The sequence below is a fragment of the Moschus berezovskii genome, chromosome 14, assembly GCF_049115385.1.
Source record: "Moschus berezovskii isolate FMDL1 chromosome 14, NW_MosBer_1.0, whole genome shotgun sequence".
Taxonomy (NCBI): Eukaryota; Metazoa; Chordata; class Mammalia; order Artiodactyla; family Moschidae; genus Moschus; species Moschus berezovskii.
The window spans coordinates 59,136,775-59,151,661 of record NC_142473.1 but is presented as its reverse complement, the minus strand read 5'-3'; the positions used below and the strand labels follow the sequence as shown (position 1 = coordinate 59,151,661).

The 14,887-nt window shown below is 47.2% G+C and overlaps 1 protein-coding gene across 1 annotated transcript; it reads right to left on the bottom strand.

The window, feature by feature from the left end:
- Positions 1-280: 280 nt before the first annotated feature.
- Positions 281-14,535, bottom strand: LOC148775640 (2-acylglycerol O-acyltransferase 2-like). The gene is made up of 6 exons (XM_088843504.1): positions 14,347-14,535; positions 7,566-7,744; positions 4,240-4,444; positions 3,749-3,923; positions 2,475-2,674; positions 281-1,215 (listed from the first exon to the last, which is right to left on the bottom strand). Exons 1-6 carry the CDS (start codon positions 14,435-14,437, stop codon positions 1,061-1,063), a joined length of 1,005 nt encoding a protein of 334 aa, XP_088699630.1. The 5' UTR covers positions 14,438-14,535; the 3' UTR covers positions 281-1,060.
- Between the last annotated feature and the right edge of the window lie 352 nt (positions 14,536-14,887).

Here is a 14,887-nt window from a genome sequence, read left to right as displayed (position 1 = left end):
TCTCTCGCTGGTATGCCCTGTGTCTGTACATAGCCTCTCCCTTGTCTCCCACAGAACTGGGCAGAGGTGAGGTGGTAAGTTGGAGCTGACTGGTCAGGGAGGAAGACACAACATGCTATTCTGTGCCCCATTGGATCCATGATGTGGGAAGGGGAAACATGGCAGCAGGGCTGTAGGACCAGGTTGGGATTAAATGCAAGGCTTTGATCAGTGTTCCCAGTTGGGGAGTAGGGAGGAAGAAAAGGAGAAGGCTGAAACAGAATCCTTTCACTGATAAACTGACATTTATGGAGCTCCCTTTTGTGTCAAGCTCAGGGCTGAAGTTACAAAGGATGAGTAGGGGCTATCTCATGGAGCTCTCAACTCTTGTGACATAGAGTGAGGTGAGAGCTCACTTTAGTCAAGCAGGAAAACAGACACTCAGAAGAAGGGTGAAGAAGTCTGTTCATGATCATTTAGTCAGTGACAGAGCTGAATTCTCCTTCCGCACCTCACGGGCCCCTCTGGCTGCCAGCCTGGGGCTCATACGATCAGAAACTCAAAGGTGCCTGGATGAATCAAGAGGTTGTGGCCTGGCCTTCCTCTCCAGCTCTGGGAGGGAGGAGTTGGGACAGGAACGATGCAGGATGCAGGAGCTTCTAGGAGAAGCCCTGCACTTGCTGTCTGTCTGTGCTGTCACTCAAGGCAGAGGAAGAGAAACTTGCTCACTGGAGCTGCTCTTTGTCCCGCTTATTGAGTGTCAGGATCACAAAGGACAGAGACACAGACATCATTCTCTCCCAGCATCTCTCCCATTTCTCAGGTGGGCAGACATGAAGAGGACCCATTACACAGGAGTCACAGCAAAAGAGTAAATCACTGATGCCAGAGTTGGTCTCCTCTCCCAGAAGCCAGCTGTGACCCAAGGCCTGGTGTGGGGTGGAGCTTCAGAGGTCAGTGAAGGCTCTAGAGATGTGTTCAACAGACACCTCCAGGAAGCCTTCTCAGATCACAGCACCTCCCTCCATCCTCCCTAATTCCAGCCCTGCCTTTTGGAGGAGCCCCTACTCTGGGGAGGTGCTCAGCAGATCTCCAAGTGTTGGTCTCTGGGGATGTTGTACTTGAGCTTGTGGGCTTCGAAGAGATTTTCCAGCTCCTTCATGTAGCGCTGGTGAAGCCTGTCCACCTCCTCCTGGGAGGGATGTGGTGTCTTCTGCACCTCGATGGGCTTCCCCACTGCAAGACACAGAGGTGAGTGGTGGTCCAGATGAGGAACCACTGAAGGCACAGGGACCTTGGTGTTCCCACTGCAATGGTCATCTGACCAGGTAAGCACTCTAACTCCCTCCCTTTCAATTCTTTTTTGTGTTACTAAGATGTAAGGTCAACTTCAAGATTCTGATATATCAACAACACAGCCAGCAGGCATTTCCATGCATTATCTCTTATGTCATCTTAACAACCCTATGGGGATATTACCTGGTATTATTCCTATTTGACTGCTGAGGAAATGAGGCCCAGGGAGGTTAAATAGCTTGTTCAAGGTCACATAGCCAGGAACAATCAGTACCAGGGTGTAAGCCCTTGGGATGCGCCCTTAGCTTCAGGGAAAGGTGAATCTGGGATTCTCAGATGCCGTGATTGGAAGAACTTGTGGCTATGGGAGGAGGTGGATCAGAAAGCAGCTGCCATGTCTTCTTTCTTGGGAATGGTCTGGAGGAAGCAGCACTATAAACATTCATGGAATGCACCACACAATGTAAAGAAAGTTTGTTAGAGGGGGTTGCCTGAACTCAACTAAGAAATGACTGGGTGAGTAGAGGTGAACAGCTCTATTAGTACTGCCTTGGAACCCAGCTGGAATTCAAGAAGAAAACAAATAGCTGAAAGATGGTGCTAAGTCTATGGACTAGAGCCCATGCCCACTATTTACAAGGAAATTCCTCTGGCTCTCCTTCAAAGCCTGCTGATTTCCATTTTACACACAGTTCTAACAGACCTGCCATGGTCATGTATCCACCCTCTCTAATTACTGTCATTAGATCCTGTAGTCAGAATTATACCCTCCTTCTCTTGCATAATAAAAAGTCAAATACCCCTATCAAACCTCAACTTTGATACCAAGGGCAGCCTGATCTCTTGGAAGTGATTTACCTTCTGTGGGTCTGTGTTTGCAATCAATAAAATGGGGATGAGAGTCCCTCCTCACAAGTTGTTGGGAAAACTAAGCTGCCACATGTTAGGAGCCAGTGCAGGGCCTGACACACTGCAGGGGCTCAGGAATCAGTAGTGGCTACTGGGCTTCACGCCCCTGTTACTCTTCTCATTCTAGACTGCCTTTCATAGGGTTACTTGCCTCTGTGTCTGTCTCACACTCTAGAACTTGTGCTCCACAAAGTGAAGGGTGCGCTGCTCTGTGTCCAGGTCTCCTTGCAGCACAAGCCCAGGCCTCTTTCTCTATAGCCCTTTCCCTCCCAGCCCGGGTCTAGGCTCACCCACAGTGGTGATGGGTCGGCGGTAGGGCATAAGACCAAAGCTGTACTGGAAGACTCCACGGCCATAGAAGAGAGGGATGGAGAATCTAGTGCTCTTGTGAAGTCGGTCCTGAAACCACCGCAACCAGGAACCAGGAGAGCTCTCAACCTGGTCATATATGTCATTCTCCCCAAAGGAGAAGATCGGCACCAGAGCTGCCCTAGAGGGAGACAGGAGAGAGGGCGTGTGGAGGGGCAAGAAGGCATAGCTGGTCAACTAGCCCCCTGAAGGGACCTAGTGAGCAGGAACTGGAGCAGAGGACAGAGCCCTGGGACAAGAGTAAGAGGCCTCAAGTTTCTCCCAGAACTGCCACAGTCTTGTCTTAGAACTTCAAGCAGGTCTTGGCTCTTCTCAGGGCCAAAGACTGGCACTTGATTGTTACTGAGTCCATGCTCACTCTGCTTGCCACAAGATAGGCCAGTGATCTGAGATGAAGTGTTGGGATGAGGAAGGGACTTTATTCGTAGTGGCTGACCAAGAAGATGGCACACTAGTGCCTCCAAATAACCATCCTGAAGGGCCAGGTTGCCAAGTTCTTCATGGATCATAGATTGGGATATAGTTGAGGAAACAAACTGAAAAGACTATTTGATCCTTTCAAATGTCCCCAAGAATGGGGATCCTCAGGCAGGAGAATGTTTAATTTTCACTTCCTTACAGTCCTTTACAGCAGGGCAGCTCAGGTTACCTTCCTTAGGTAGCCCATTATATGTTCCCACAGTAACAAAAGCTGCAAGATGAGGGTTAAAGTTACAGAAGCAGGACCAGCACAAGTCCAAGATTAACCCTTTCTGGTTACTGGATCATGAGAGACAAACCAGAATGCTGCTGTGAGTCCTCCAAGATTTAAAAAAAAAAAAAAAATCTGCAGACTTTCTGGGAAAAATCTCCTCCAGCTAGCTTTGTATTGTTCACAGATGTTTAAAGATAGGAGAATAGCTTTAAGTTATGTCCCAAGCTCCATTCTCTAGAGTTCCTAGATATCAGATGGAATGCAAACTTTCAGCAATATGACCTTTAAGACTTAATCCCTTTAGTCACAAAATTTTCCTTCTAGAATCTTCTCTGGGTATGTGGGCCTGAGACAGTGCTTCTATCACCAACATACACTCTTCATTGTTAATGAATGGAGACTTTACCTGCCAAAATAGGACCTACATTTGCCTCTGCAGTCTTCCCTCCAAACTATAATCCTTGCCAATCTCCAGCTGAACCAGAATCCTCTCCCCAATACCCGTGCATGAGGGCGAGCCTGATGAAGCCCTTGCGGTTCCTCAGCACCAGCTTGTAGGTTCCAGGCCTGGCATTCAGTGACTCCTGGACGCCCCCAACAACAATGGACAGCAGGTTGCCGCCTCCTTTCCTGCTCAGAATGTGAGTAGCACTCTCCTTGTCTGATGAGACCAGCCCTTGGGAGAGAGGAAATTGGTCACGTACAGTGTGAAGGTGGCAAGCACAGTTCAGGAGTATGTGACTTGGGCTCTCCCCACTCCCCAGCTGGCAGTCCCCTAATGATAAGCAGCAAGCACTACCCCTTTTCCCAATTCTCCCACCAAGCTCATCACTGAGCACAGAGCTATGGGAAATGCTTCCTTGGGTCTCATCTCCTTGTCCACTGCACCTTCACTTGGAAGAAGTACAGAACAATTGGCCGTCCTCCTTACAAATCCCTCCTCATGAATTCAGCCCCCATAGTCCTGGGATAGAAAGAGTGGAAAAATTCACCTGAAGACATGATGTAATCCCTGTAGAACGGGGCCCAGAAACACCAGTGCAGCAGCATCACATGTGAGCGGATGCCTGGGAAAACTGAGGAGAAGCCCGTGCTCTCTGTGCACAGGTTGGTAAATGCTCCAGTCGCGAGGACCCCATGAGGGTGGAAGCCAGCGAGGTAGTTCCGGGAGGGGTCCAGCTCAGCAGTCTTGACCAGCTGTAGGGACAGCAATCTGTTGAATCAGGGCTTCACCCACTCCCCCCAAACCCCACTCTTGTCTGCCTGCTAAGTTTCTGGGCTGACCTCTTCTATGTGTCCCCTGAGCCCAAGTGCTATCACACTCCATGTGAGTGTCCTGTGATGAGAGATGACTTGTCTGAGGATCCTTGTCCCTGGTGCAAGCATGAAACAGAGGAGATACTCAGGGAGGCTATGGAATAAAGACAGAGAACACAGTACCACGAATGGATGAGGCCAATGCCGTATGCCAGGAAAGGAAGAACCCTGCGCAATGCAGAGGTAGGACACCTAGGAAGAAGACAGGAGACAAGCCACTGTCCTATATGAAGGTAGACCATGTCCCAGGGAGAGCCTGACCAAAATGAAGGAGCCAGAACAGGAGGGAGTGAGCCTCTCACCAAGTTTTGTGGCATTTGGAGTTCTATTCTGGGTAAAGAGCTGGAAACCTGAGACCCTGTGACTCTGTGTAAGAGACCCCAGGGTATAGAAGGTAGAGGCTGGGCGGAGGGCCATGAAGTCTCTAGTGATGCCCGCAGGTGTGGGTGGAGAGGGGTCAGGGAGGTATCTTGTCAAGTCTGCAGCACTTCCTGATACCAGGTCACAGCCTGCCAACAGCACTGCACCCCTGTCAGGTCTTGGACTGTGTAGACACTTCTGTTCCTGGAAAATGATATCTTACACATAAACCCAGCTCCTGAACTGATCACAGGATGAGGGGGAATCAATTGTCCTTGGGGAAGCACGGCCTGATTCTCCACCATTACCTCTGTAGGAAGTCCATAAGGTGCATTAAGATGCTCCAGTGCTCAGAAGTAGTCTCCTAAATTCTCTAGAAACTCTACCATTAGGCAGTAGCTCATAAAATCACAGCACAGAGACTGTGAGTGGAGTAATCCCAGCAGAGTTGTTAGGACAAGGAATGTTGCTTGCCTGCCTTCAAGTCAGCCACCACTGTAGCTGCAATTGACAATGGGCCTTGAAAGGAATTTGGGATGGAAGATAATAGGATACTGGTCACAGAGAGTGAGCATGCACATCACAGGAATAATTGCAGTGAGCCCAGATTTTGTATCTCCCCATTTGTAGGATAACATGAAAATCATTAACTGGAGATGTCTGCTTTTTGACTGGCAGCAATCTTTTGATGTTTAGCTACATGGCTTGTTTTGTTTTGTTTTTTCCAACAAAGCCCCGTAAGTACTGACTTCTCCCTTCCCTTTCAGAACAGCTCCTCAGAGATTTCTGAGAGGCTGTCTCTGAATACAGTCCTCAGTAAGGCCTCAGAACAAAACACCTGACAACCCTAAGGTTGTACACTTGTTTCCAGTAGATAGCAGAGACTCTCTGACGCCCCTATCCACTGCCAACCAAAGATTCCTGCAGGGCCTGCTCTGCTAAGGTGTGTGGATGATTTGGAAGTTGTCTTGGGAGGTGACAAGAGTCCAGAATCTGTGAGCCGCAGCACCTCCTGCAGGCCCCAGTCCAGGACAGGACGGTGGAAGTGCATGTCATCTCTCCCTCTGCTGGCCACTCATTGGTACTGCCCGCCATCTGCAGCTGTTGTTGCCACAGGACTGCAGTGGCCTACAAATCGGAACACTGTGCTCATGAAATTTCTGCAAAAATGTTTGCCACATTGTCAATAGTGTCCTATTTGAGAAATCCTCTGGGGGAGAAACCTGGTTAAAGGAGGAACAGAACAGACATAGATAAGACCAGCATAGAGACGCTCAGCAGAGTTTTTCTGCGAGATGTACAAATGACAGCAGTTGCAGGGGTGAAAGGAGAGACAGATGCTGTCCTTGGAAGCCCCAGGATCACCTGATGTCTCCTGGAATCCACGCAAGCCAGTGATGAATGTGGCAGATTTCCACTTTACACATGAAAAAATTGAAGATCAGGTAGCATGTGTAACTCACCCAAGGTCGTACAACGGGCGTGTTGCAGACCCTGTATTAGAACCTATGATGTCCACTCGCAGAGGTGTCACTGTATACATCCTTCTCTCCTGTGTCCAGAGAGGGCCGCCTGTCCCTGCCTGGCTCCTCTCTGTGTGCTCGCTGCCTCCCTCTTCCTGGTCCCACTAGATAATCAGCCATCACAGCTGCTGACATCCAAGCGTTCAGTCTGTCAGGGATTCAGAATGGAGCAAACATCAGTCCCTAAAATTCAGGGACCTGCATCCCTAAGGATTGATCCTTGGTCCAGAGTTCAGTGTACAAAATGGACGTGAGGTCAGAGATCAGAGATTAAGAGATAGGCAGAAGAGGAGGAACTGGACTGTTAAGTGGATGCCGGAGGAAGCTGAGATTGAGAATAAGCAAAGCTCTGTCCAAGGACACACAACATACCAAACACACAGGGTCACCCTGAGGGCTCTCTGCTCTGTTTCTATTCTCAGAGCCAATGCACACACTTTAAAAGCAGTAACAGAAGCTGCTTTATATCTTGCTCACACCTTCTTCTCTCTCAGGGTATCAGTATCCTCATCTGATAAAGTGTCATCCAGATCTCTGAAAATCTTGTTTCCATTACAGATTGCTTCACCCCAAACTTAGACTGTTGAGGGATTAACACCTCTAAGATACATAAGTGAGCGGCACTACATGGCCTACTGCTGCTGCTAAGTCACGTCAGTCGTGTCCAACTGTGTGCAAACCCATAGATGGCAGCCCAACAGGCTCCCCTGTCCTTGGGATTCTCCAGGCAAGAACACTGGAGTGGGTTGCCATTTCCTTCTCCAATGCATGAAAGTGAAAAGTGAAAGTGAAGCCGCGCAGTCGTGTCCAACTCTTAGCGACCCCATGGATTGTAGTCTACAGGCTCCTCCGTCCATGGGATTCTCCAGGCAAGACTACTGGAGTGGGTTGCCATTCCTCAAATCCTTTTCATTCATCATTTGTCATAGTGGCCTCACCTCACTGAAGTCAGACAACTATAGTCAGACAGTAGTTGATTCTTCCCCTAGCCATATAGTGGTAGAAGCCTGTCTCCTGCTCCTGGCCCAGTATTCTACTCACTGCACACAGGGTCAAGCATCCCCATGGACACGTGGAGACTGTGGTCCTGACCACTCCCTAGTCAGCCCCATACTCACCGAGATGGGGAAATAGTCCTTCGTGTACTTCCATATGGTCCAGCGCCTTATGAAAGCACTCTGCCTGCCCCCCTGCCATGGCCTGTCTCGATCCAGGAACCACCAGATTGCATACAGGATACTGATCAACCAGAATCTTGTGAACAGGAGTCCAATGAAGACTATGCTACAGACAAAGTCTGGGAAAAGAAAGAGGGACCATTAGTGGTCAGAGATATGAAGGAACAAGCTCTCCCTGTTTACCCAGCTCTAGTGAGAGTTGGACTGTGAAGAAAGCTGATCGCCGAAGAATCGATGCTTTTGAACTGTGGTGTTGGAGAAGACTCTTGAGAGTCCCTTATACTGCAAGGAGATCCAACCAGTCCATTCTAAAGGAGATCAATCCTGGATGTTCATTGGAGGGACTGATGCTAAAGCTGAAACTCCAATACTTTGGCCACCTCATGCGACGAGTTGACTCACTGGAAAAGACTCTGATGCTGGGAAAGGTTGGGGGCGGGAGGAGAAGGGGACGACGGAGAATGAGATGGCTGGATGGCATCACCGACTCTGTGGACATGAGTTTGAGTGTACTCCGGGATTTGGTGATGGACAGGGAGGCCTGGCGTGCTGTGATTCATGGGGTCGCGGAGAGTCGGACACGACTGAGCGACTGTACTGAACTGAACTGAAGCAGCACTATCCATTCCAGCCCCACTCCTAGGAGGAAGAGATCAGCTTCCCAAGGTTTGGAGGAAGGGAGAATGTTGTCAACATCACCAGTAGCACATTGAGAGCTTGGATTTGAAACCAGTTGGCCTAATTTCAAACTCGCATTGACCCACTGCACCAGATTGCTTACTCATTTGAGTCTTCCCCCTCCACCTCCTTTTCTCTCTGTATCCACCAGATGCTCACTAAAGGCCTGATGGAGATGTGATAGCTTGAATTTTCTGGTACCCAATCTTTAGAACCCCAGAGGAAAGGTATTCTCTCTACCCAGCCCAGCTCCTGTCTACTCCCAGCCCATCTTTCCATAGATACATCCCACCACATTCCCTCTTTAGGTAAAGTGCCCCCATGATTTCTTATAACTTTGACACTCAGCTCAAGCAGCTCAGCCTGAGCTCATACTCCCCACTGGTGGCCCAAACCCTCTCTTGTTCCAGTCTCACTCACCATGTTCCGGCTCATGCCTCACGTTCCAGCTACACTAAGCGGCTCTGTTGATACAACTCCCTGAGCTCTAGCTTTTGCTGAGCTCTTTCCTTTGCTGCCAGGCCCTGTCCCACTGAAGAAAGGAGGGAGGAAGAGGGCAACTCATGCTTGGCTTCTTCATCAGGACTGCAGCAGGGCTAGAAACAGCCCCGGTGAGCAATACCTCCGAGACTTATGATTCTGAGTCTCTTCACAGGCTAATCCTGGTTTTGACTCAGGGTTAGGTGGTCTTCGGGGCTGTCTCTAATCTGATGCTGACTGAGCCTCTCTGTTAGAGAATATTGCATTCTCTCCATTCCGTTGTCTCCACTCGACACCCTTTGCTCATACTCATAAAGAAGTTCGTCCCCCACCTGTAGTCTGTTTGAAAGTAGGGTAAACCGAGACTGTCATTCATGTCCGACTTCCTGGAGGAGGGGTCTTTCGACCCAGTCTGAATCTTGCATGAATGGGTGCTAAGTTGCTTCAGTGTTGTCTGACTTTTTGCAACCCTGTGCACTGTAGCCCTCATGGCTCCACTGTTCATGGGATTCTCCAGACAAGGACACTCGTTTTAGTTGCCATGCTCTCCACTAGGGACTCTCCAAACTCAGGGATCAAACCCGCATCTCCTGTGGCTCCTGCATGCAGGCAGTTTCTTTACTGCTGAGGCACTGGGAAAGCCCAGTCAGAATAGTAGCAAAATGCATAAATCAAAGTAGTTTGGGGCTCACAGAGGTTCGCTTTCTACAGAGCACTTCCAACCTGTCTGGTGCCAGTGGTTAAGCCATGAACAATGGCCAGAAATTCCTGCCCTCCTTGTGCTGGCTTCAGGGTTGTGTTTGGAGCACTTTGTTTTGTCCTTTCAATGATAATGATGGCAAAATATGTTTATCATATACCAGTTATCAAAGTGACTCTTTGGTACTTTTTTTTAAAGTTTCCATTAGAGTATAGTTCATTTACATGTTGTATTAGTTTCAGTTGTATAGGAAAGTAAATCTGTTAAACTCATTCACATATTGACTGGTTTGCTTTTTAATTCCTTTCCTATACAGATCATTACAGAGTAGTGAGTACAGATTCCAGTGCTTAACAGCAGATTCTTATTATTATCTATTATACAGAGGGTAGTGTTGTGAATCCAAATCTCCCAATTTATCCTTCGCCCCTATCCCCTGTTAACCATGTGTTTTTTTCTTACTTCTGTTTTGTAAATAAGTAGATCTGTACCTCTTTTTTGATTCTGCATATAAGTGATATCATGTGATATTTGTCTTTCTTTGACTATCTTCCCTCAGTTTGACCATCTCCAGGTTCACACATGTGCTGAAAATGGTGTTAATATGTTGCTTTTTGTGACTGAGTAATATTCCATTGCCTGTATTATGGCATCTTGTTTATGCATTACTCTAAAAAGCGGTGGCAAGAATACACAGAAGAACTGTACAAAAAAGATCTTCATGACCAAGATAGTCACGATAATGTCATCACTGACCTAGAGCCAGACATCTTGGAATGTGAAGTCAAGTGGGCCTTAGAAAGCATCACTACGAACAAAGCTAGTGGAGGTGATGGAATTCCAGTTGAGCTATTTCAAATCCTGAAAGATGATGCTGTGAAAGTGCTGCACTCAATATGCCAGCAAATTTGGAAAACTCAGCAGTGGCCACAGGATTGGAAAAGGTCAGTCTTCATTCCAATCCCAAAGAAAGGCCATGCCAAAGAATGCTCAAACTACCGCACAATTTACACGCTAGTAAAGTCATGCTCAAAATTCTCCAAGCCAGGCTTCAGCAATATGTGAACTGTGAACTGCCAGATTTTCAAGCAGGTTTTAGAAAAGGCAGAGGCACCAGAGATCAAATTGCCAACATCTGCTGGATCATGGAGAAAGCAAGAGAGTTCCAGAAAAACATCTATTTCTGCTTCATTGACTATGCCAAAGCCTTTGACTGTGTGGATCACAATGAACTGTGGAACATTTTGAAAGAGATGGGAATCCCAGACCATATGACCTGACTCTTGAGAAACCTGTATGCAGGTCAGGAAGCAACAGTCAGAACTGTACATAAAACAGCAGACTGGTTCCAAATAGGAAAAGGAGTACGTCAAGGCTGCATATTGTCAGCTTGCTTATTTAACTTGTATGCAGAGTACATCATGAGGAACGCTGGGCTGGAAGAAGCACAAGTTGGAATCAAGCTTGCTGGGAGAAATATCAATAACCTCAGATATTCAGATGACACTACCCTTATGGCAGAAAGTGAAGAGGAACTCAAAGGCCTCTTGATTTAAGTGAAAGAGGAGAGTGAAAATGTTGACTTCAAGCTCTACATTCAGAAAATGAAGATCATGGCATCTGGTCCCATCACTTCATGGGAAATAGATGGGGAAACAGTGGAAACAGTGTCAGACTTTATTTTTTGGGGCTCCAAAATCACTGCAGATGGTGATAGCAGCTATGAAATTAAAAGACGCTTACTCCTTGGAAGGAAAGTTATGACCAACCTTGATCATATATTAAAAACCAGAGACATTACTTTGCCAACCAAGGTCCGTCTAGTCAAGGCTATGGTTTTTCCCGTGGTCATGTATGGATGTGAGAGTTGGACTGTGAAGAAAGCTGATCGCCGAAGAATTGATGCTGTTGAACTGTGGTGTTTGAGAAGACTCTTAAGAGTCCCTTGTACCGCAAGGAGATCCAACCAGTCCATTCTAAGGGAGATCGATCCTGGGTGTTCATTGGAAGGACTGATGCTAAAGCTGAAACTGCAATCCTTTGGCCACCTCTTGCGACGATTTGACTCACTGGAAAAGACTCTGATGCTGGGAAAGGCTGGGGGCAGGAGGAGAAGGGGATGACAGAGAATGAGATGGCTGGATGGCATCACCGACTCTGTGGACATAAGTTTGAGTGAACTTTGGGAGTTGGTGATGGACAGGGAGGCCTGGCGTGCTGTGATTCATGGGGTCGCGGAGAGTCGGACACGACTGAGCGACTGAACTGAACTGAATGGATGTTGAGGTGGCTTCCATCTCCTAGCTATTGTTAATGTGCTATTATGAACACTGGGGAGATTATTTCCTTCCAAATTATGGGCTCATGACAGAGGCCTTAAGGAGAACAGTATGGAGATTTCTTATAAAACTATTAGAATACAATAGGACCCAGCAACCCCTCTCATGGACATATACTCGAATTGATTTTTGAGAGTCAATTTGGTGTAATTAATCCACATTGTTGTGTAACTATATCAACCTTCATCTTAGAACTCTTTTCATCTTCCTAAACTGAACCTCTGTACCCAGAAATTAGAACTTCCATCTAGGTTGAGAGAATAAGACCAAGGTGTTAATAGCTGTTCATTGTAGGGTAGGATTTGGGCAAAATCTTTGACTCTTAGAACACACATTTTGTTTCAATGTGTTAAAATAGCATGCATTTGCTTTTCAGTCAGAAAAAATAATTTATAAATGTGGGTATTTCTACTTCATCCAAAAGAACTCCCCCATCTAAACGTCTCCCTCACTCTGACCTCTCCTTTAAGTACTGTCAGCAGGCAAAATCTTAACTTGGGTGCCTTTTCAGACCCTAAAGAAAGGAAACACCTTCTTTCCCCTCATAATACCAAGAAGGAAAGACGTAAGATCCCACTTTACCAAGACCCAGAGAGGGTATTCAGGTTAGCTAACCTCATACAGAAAGCCAGTAGGATGAGTGGTGGTTTCAATTCTACTATTATGTCCATATCATGCTCCCAACATTCATTCATTCACAAAGCATTATTCAACATTAACTCTTTTGGAGATTGAGATGCGATGAGAACAAGACCAACTATCTGAAAGGAGCTTACCTTCCTGTGTGAGTGTGTGAATTAAAAAAGAGGAAAGAAACAGATTATACAAATAACCCACTGGAAATTATTTGTTGCTGGGGCCTGAGTCCTCAGTAACAGGTTCCGGTGGAACTTTCTGGCCACATCTTTGCCCCTACACAAACAACTGTGCAACCCACTCCAGTGTTCTTGCCTGGAGAATCCCAGGGACGGCAGAGCCTGGTGGGCCGCCGTCTATGGCGTCGCGCAGAGTCGGACACGACTGAAGCGACTTAGCAGCAGCAGCGGCAACAAACAACTGCTCATACTAGGCCAGTATGAACCATCTCTTCACTATACGTGCAGCATTTACTGGCCTCCTGGGAAAACTTAACTTTCCTGAAGGCCTGTACAATTCGCCTTCTAGATTTATTCCTAATATCTTTGGAAAAAAGCCCCTTCTCTCCACCCAAGGCCAGCCTCCATAGACCAGGGTAAGCAATCTTTTAAAGAGCCAAATTGTAAGCATTTCAGACACTGGGGCTCAAAAGGAAACTTGGAGGATATCGCATAGGCACAGAATCATTTAAAATGCAAGCATTTAAAATGGAAAAAAAAACATACTTCGCTTATGGGCTGTACAAACACAAAAACAATCAGGGACCTGGATTTCGATCATGGATCTATATGGTGACCCCTGATGTAGACTGTGACTGTGTAATTGAGCAGGACCTACGCAGCCTTCCTGGGAAAGGTCCCTCATGTTCTCTGCCTGCCTCTGATTTGTAGAAAATCTTCAGCTTCCTAAGCCTTCCCCAAATTTCAAAAGTAAAATTATTAACAGAAATCATAACTACAGAAAGAAAACACTCCCAATCAATCAATAAATAACAGTTTAACCGTTCCACAAATTCAAAGAATTTTAGTTTGTTCCCAAGAGCCATAGATAATGTTGAGACTCATCATTGAGCAGCTTTGCAAATACTGAACTCCCAGCAGATGGAAGAAGTTGCTCACCAGCCCATAGACCAGGGCAAACCAGAAGGTTGATGATGGTGACTCCCAGTTACCTCATCAACAAGCAATCAGACGATTCTCTAAGAGCTGTTCATGCGCCCAGCAATTTTACCTCGTTCAGTCTCTAGACACTGGTCCCAGGTAATCAAAGGGGTTTCATGCATTTTGCAGCTTAACTCTCTGGACTACTTGCTTGGCCCCTGTAATAAAGCTTACACTTTCTTTCACCACAACCCACTATCATTTAGGAGCTTTACCCTATTCAGATAAGTAGACTCAAATATGATTTGCTAACAAAGGCTCCCTGTCATCTGTCACCCCCAACACTCCAACACAGAAGATCCCTAAATTACAGCTTGTCTCCCACAGATTGGACCTTGTCACTCCTGTACCTAAAGGCTTCCTGGGGATCCCCTTTGCCCTTGAGATAAGGTACAAGGTACAAGCTACTGTTCATGGCATCAGAGGGTTCGGATGCCTTTTCTCACCTGTCCTTCTTCTAATTCCAGACTCAAGGAACTTGACCCTCTGTCCTCCTCTAGATACCCCCAGGTCCCAGGCTGGGCTGATGTGGGCATGGACAGTCAGACAATTCTAGCTGGCAAAGCTTCCCCAAGGCCATGTGAACAAGATGTCCCTCAGCCCAGGTGATCCCCAGGCACTAGGTTCAGCATCCACCTTAGGATCTGTATCTTTCCGCATCAATGCACCATGTACACCTGAAGTGGCAAGTGCCCAAGGCCTCCCAAACCCATCTCAGTTTTCCTTACGCAGGGCCAAGTAAGAGAAGATCAACTGCAGGACCGCAAAGGTCTGCAGCCTGCGTTCCAGTGGCACAAACAAAGGTGCAAACTCCACCATGCTGATTCCTCTGCTTCCTCTGGAGGCTTCTCTGAGCTCTGCTGTGGTCTGAGACACCTGCTGGTTTTTGTTGCTGCCAGAGGTTGTTCAGTATTTGTGGGAGTGGAGAGGAAGGGTGACCAGCCAGCCGTAGAGTCTCATTGCACCTACCCTGGCAGGGTGCAGTATCCTAGGTGAAATATTTAAAATCACCTGGCCTGGACTAAACTTACTACAGAGGAAGAGAAGTGCACTGGACTCTTCAGGCAATACATTATCTGCCAGATCACCTTTGCTCAAATCTTGCCCATTACTTGGCAAATAAAGCAGGAAGTATAGGGCAATCCTGTCCTCTTTACACTTACACAACTATCTGGCTGCAGTAATTGTCTCCTTTCACCTGAGAGGTGCACGGTTCCCCTTTACATATAAGAACTATTAGCTACCATATAAATATCTCTAGGCCCCACT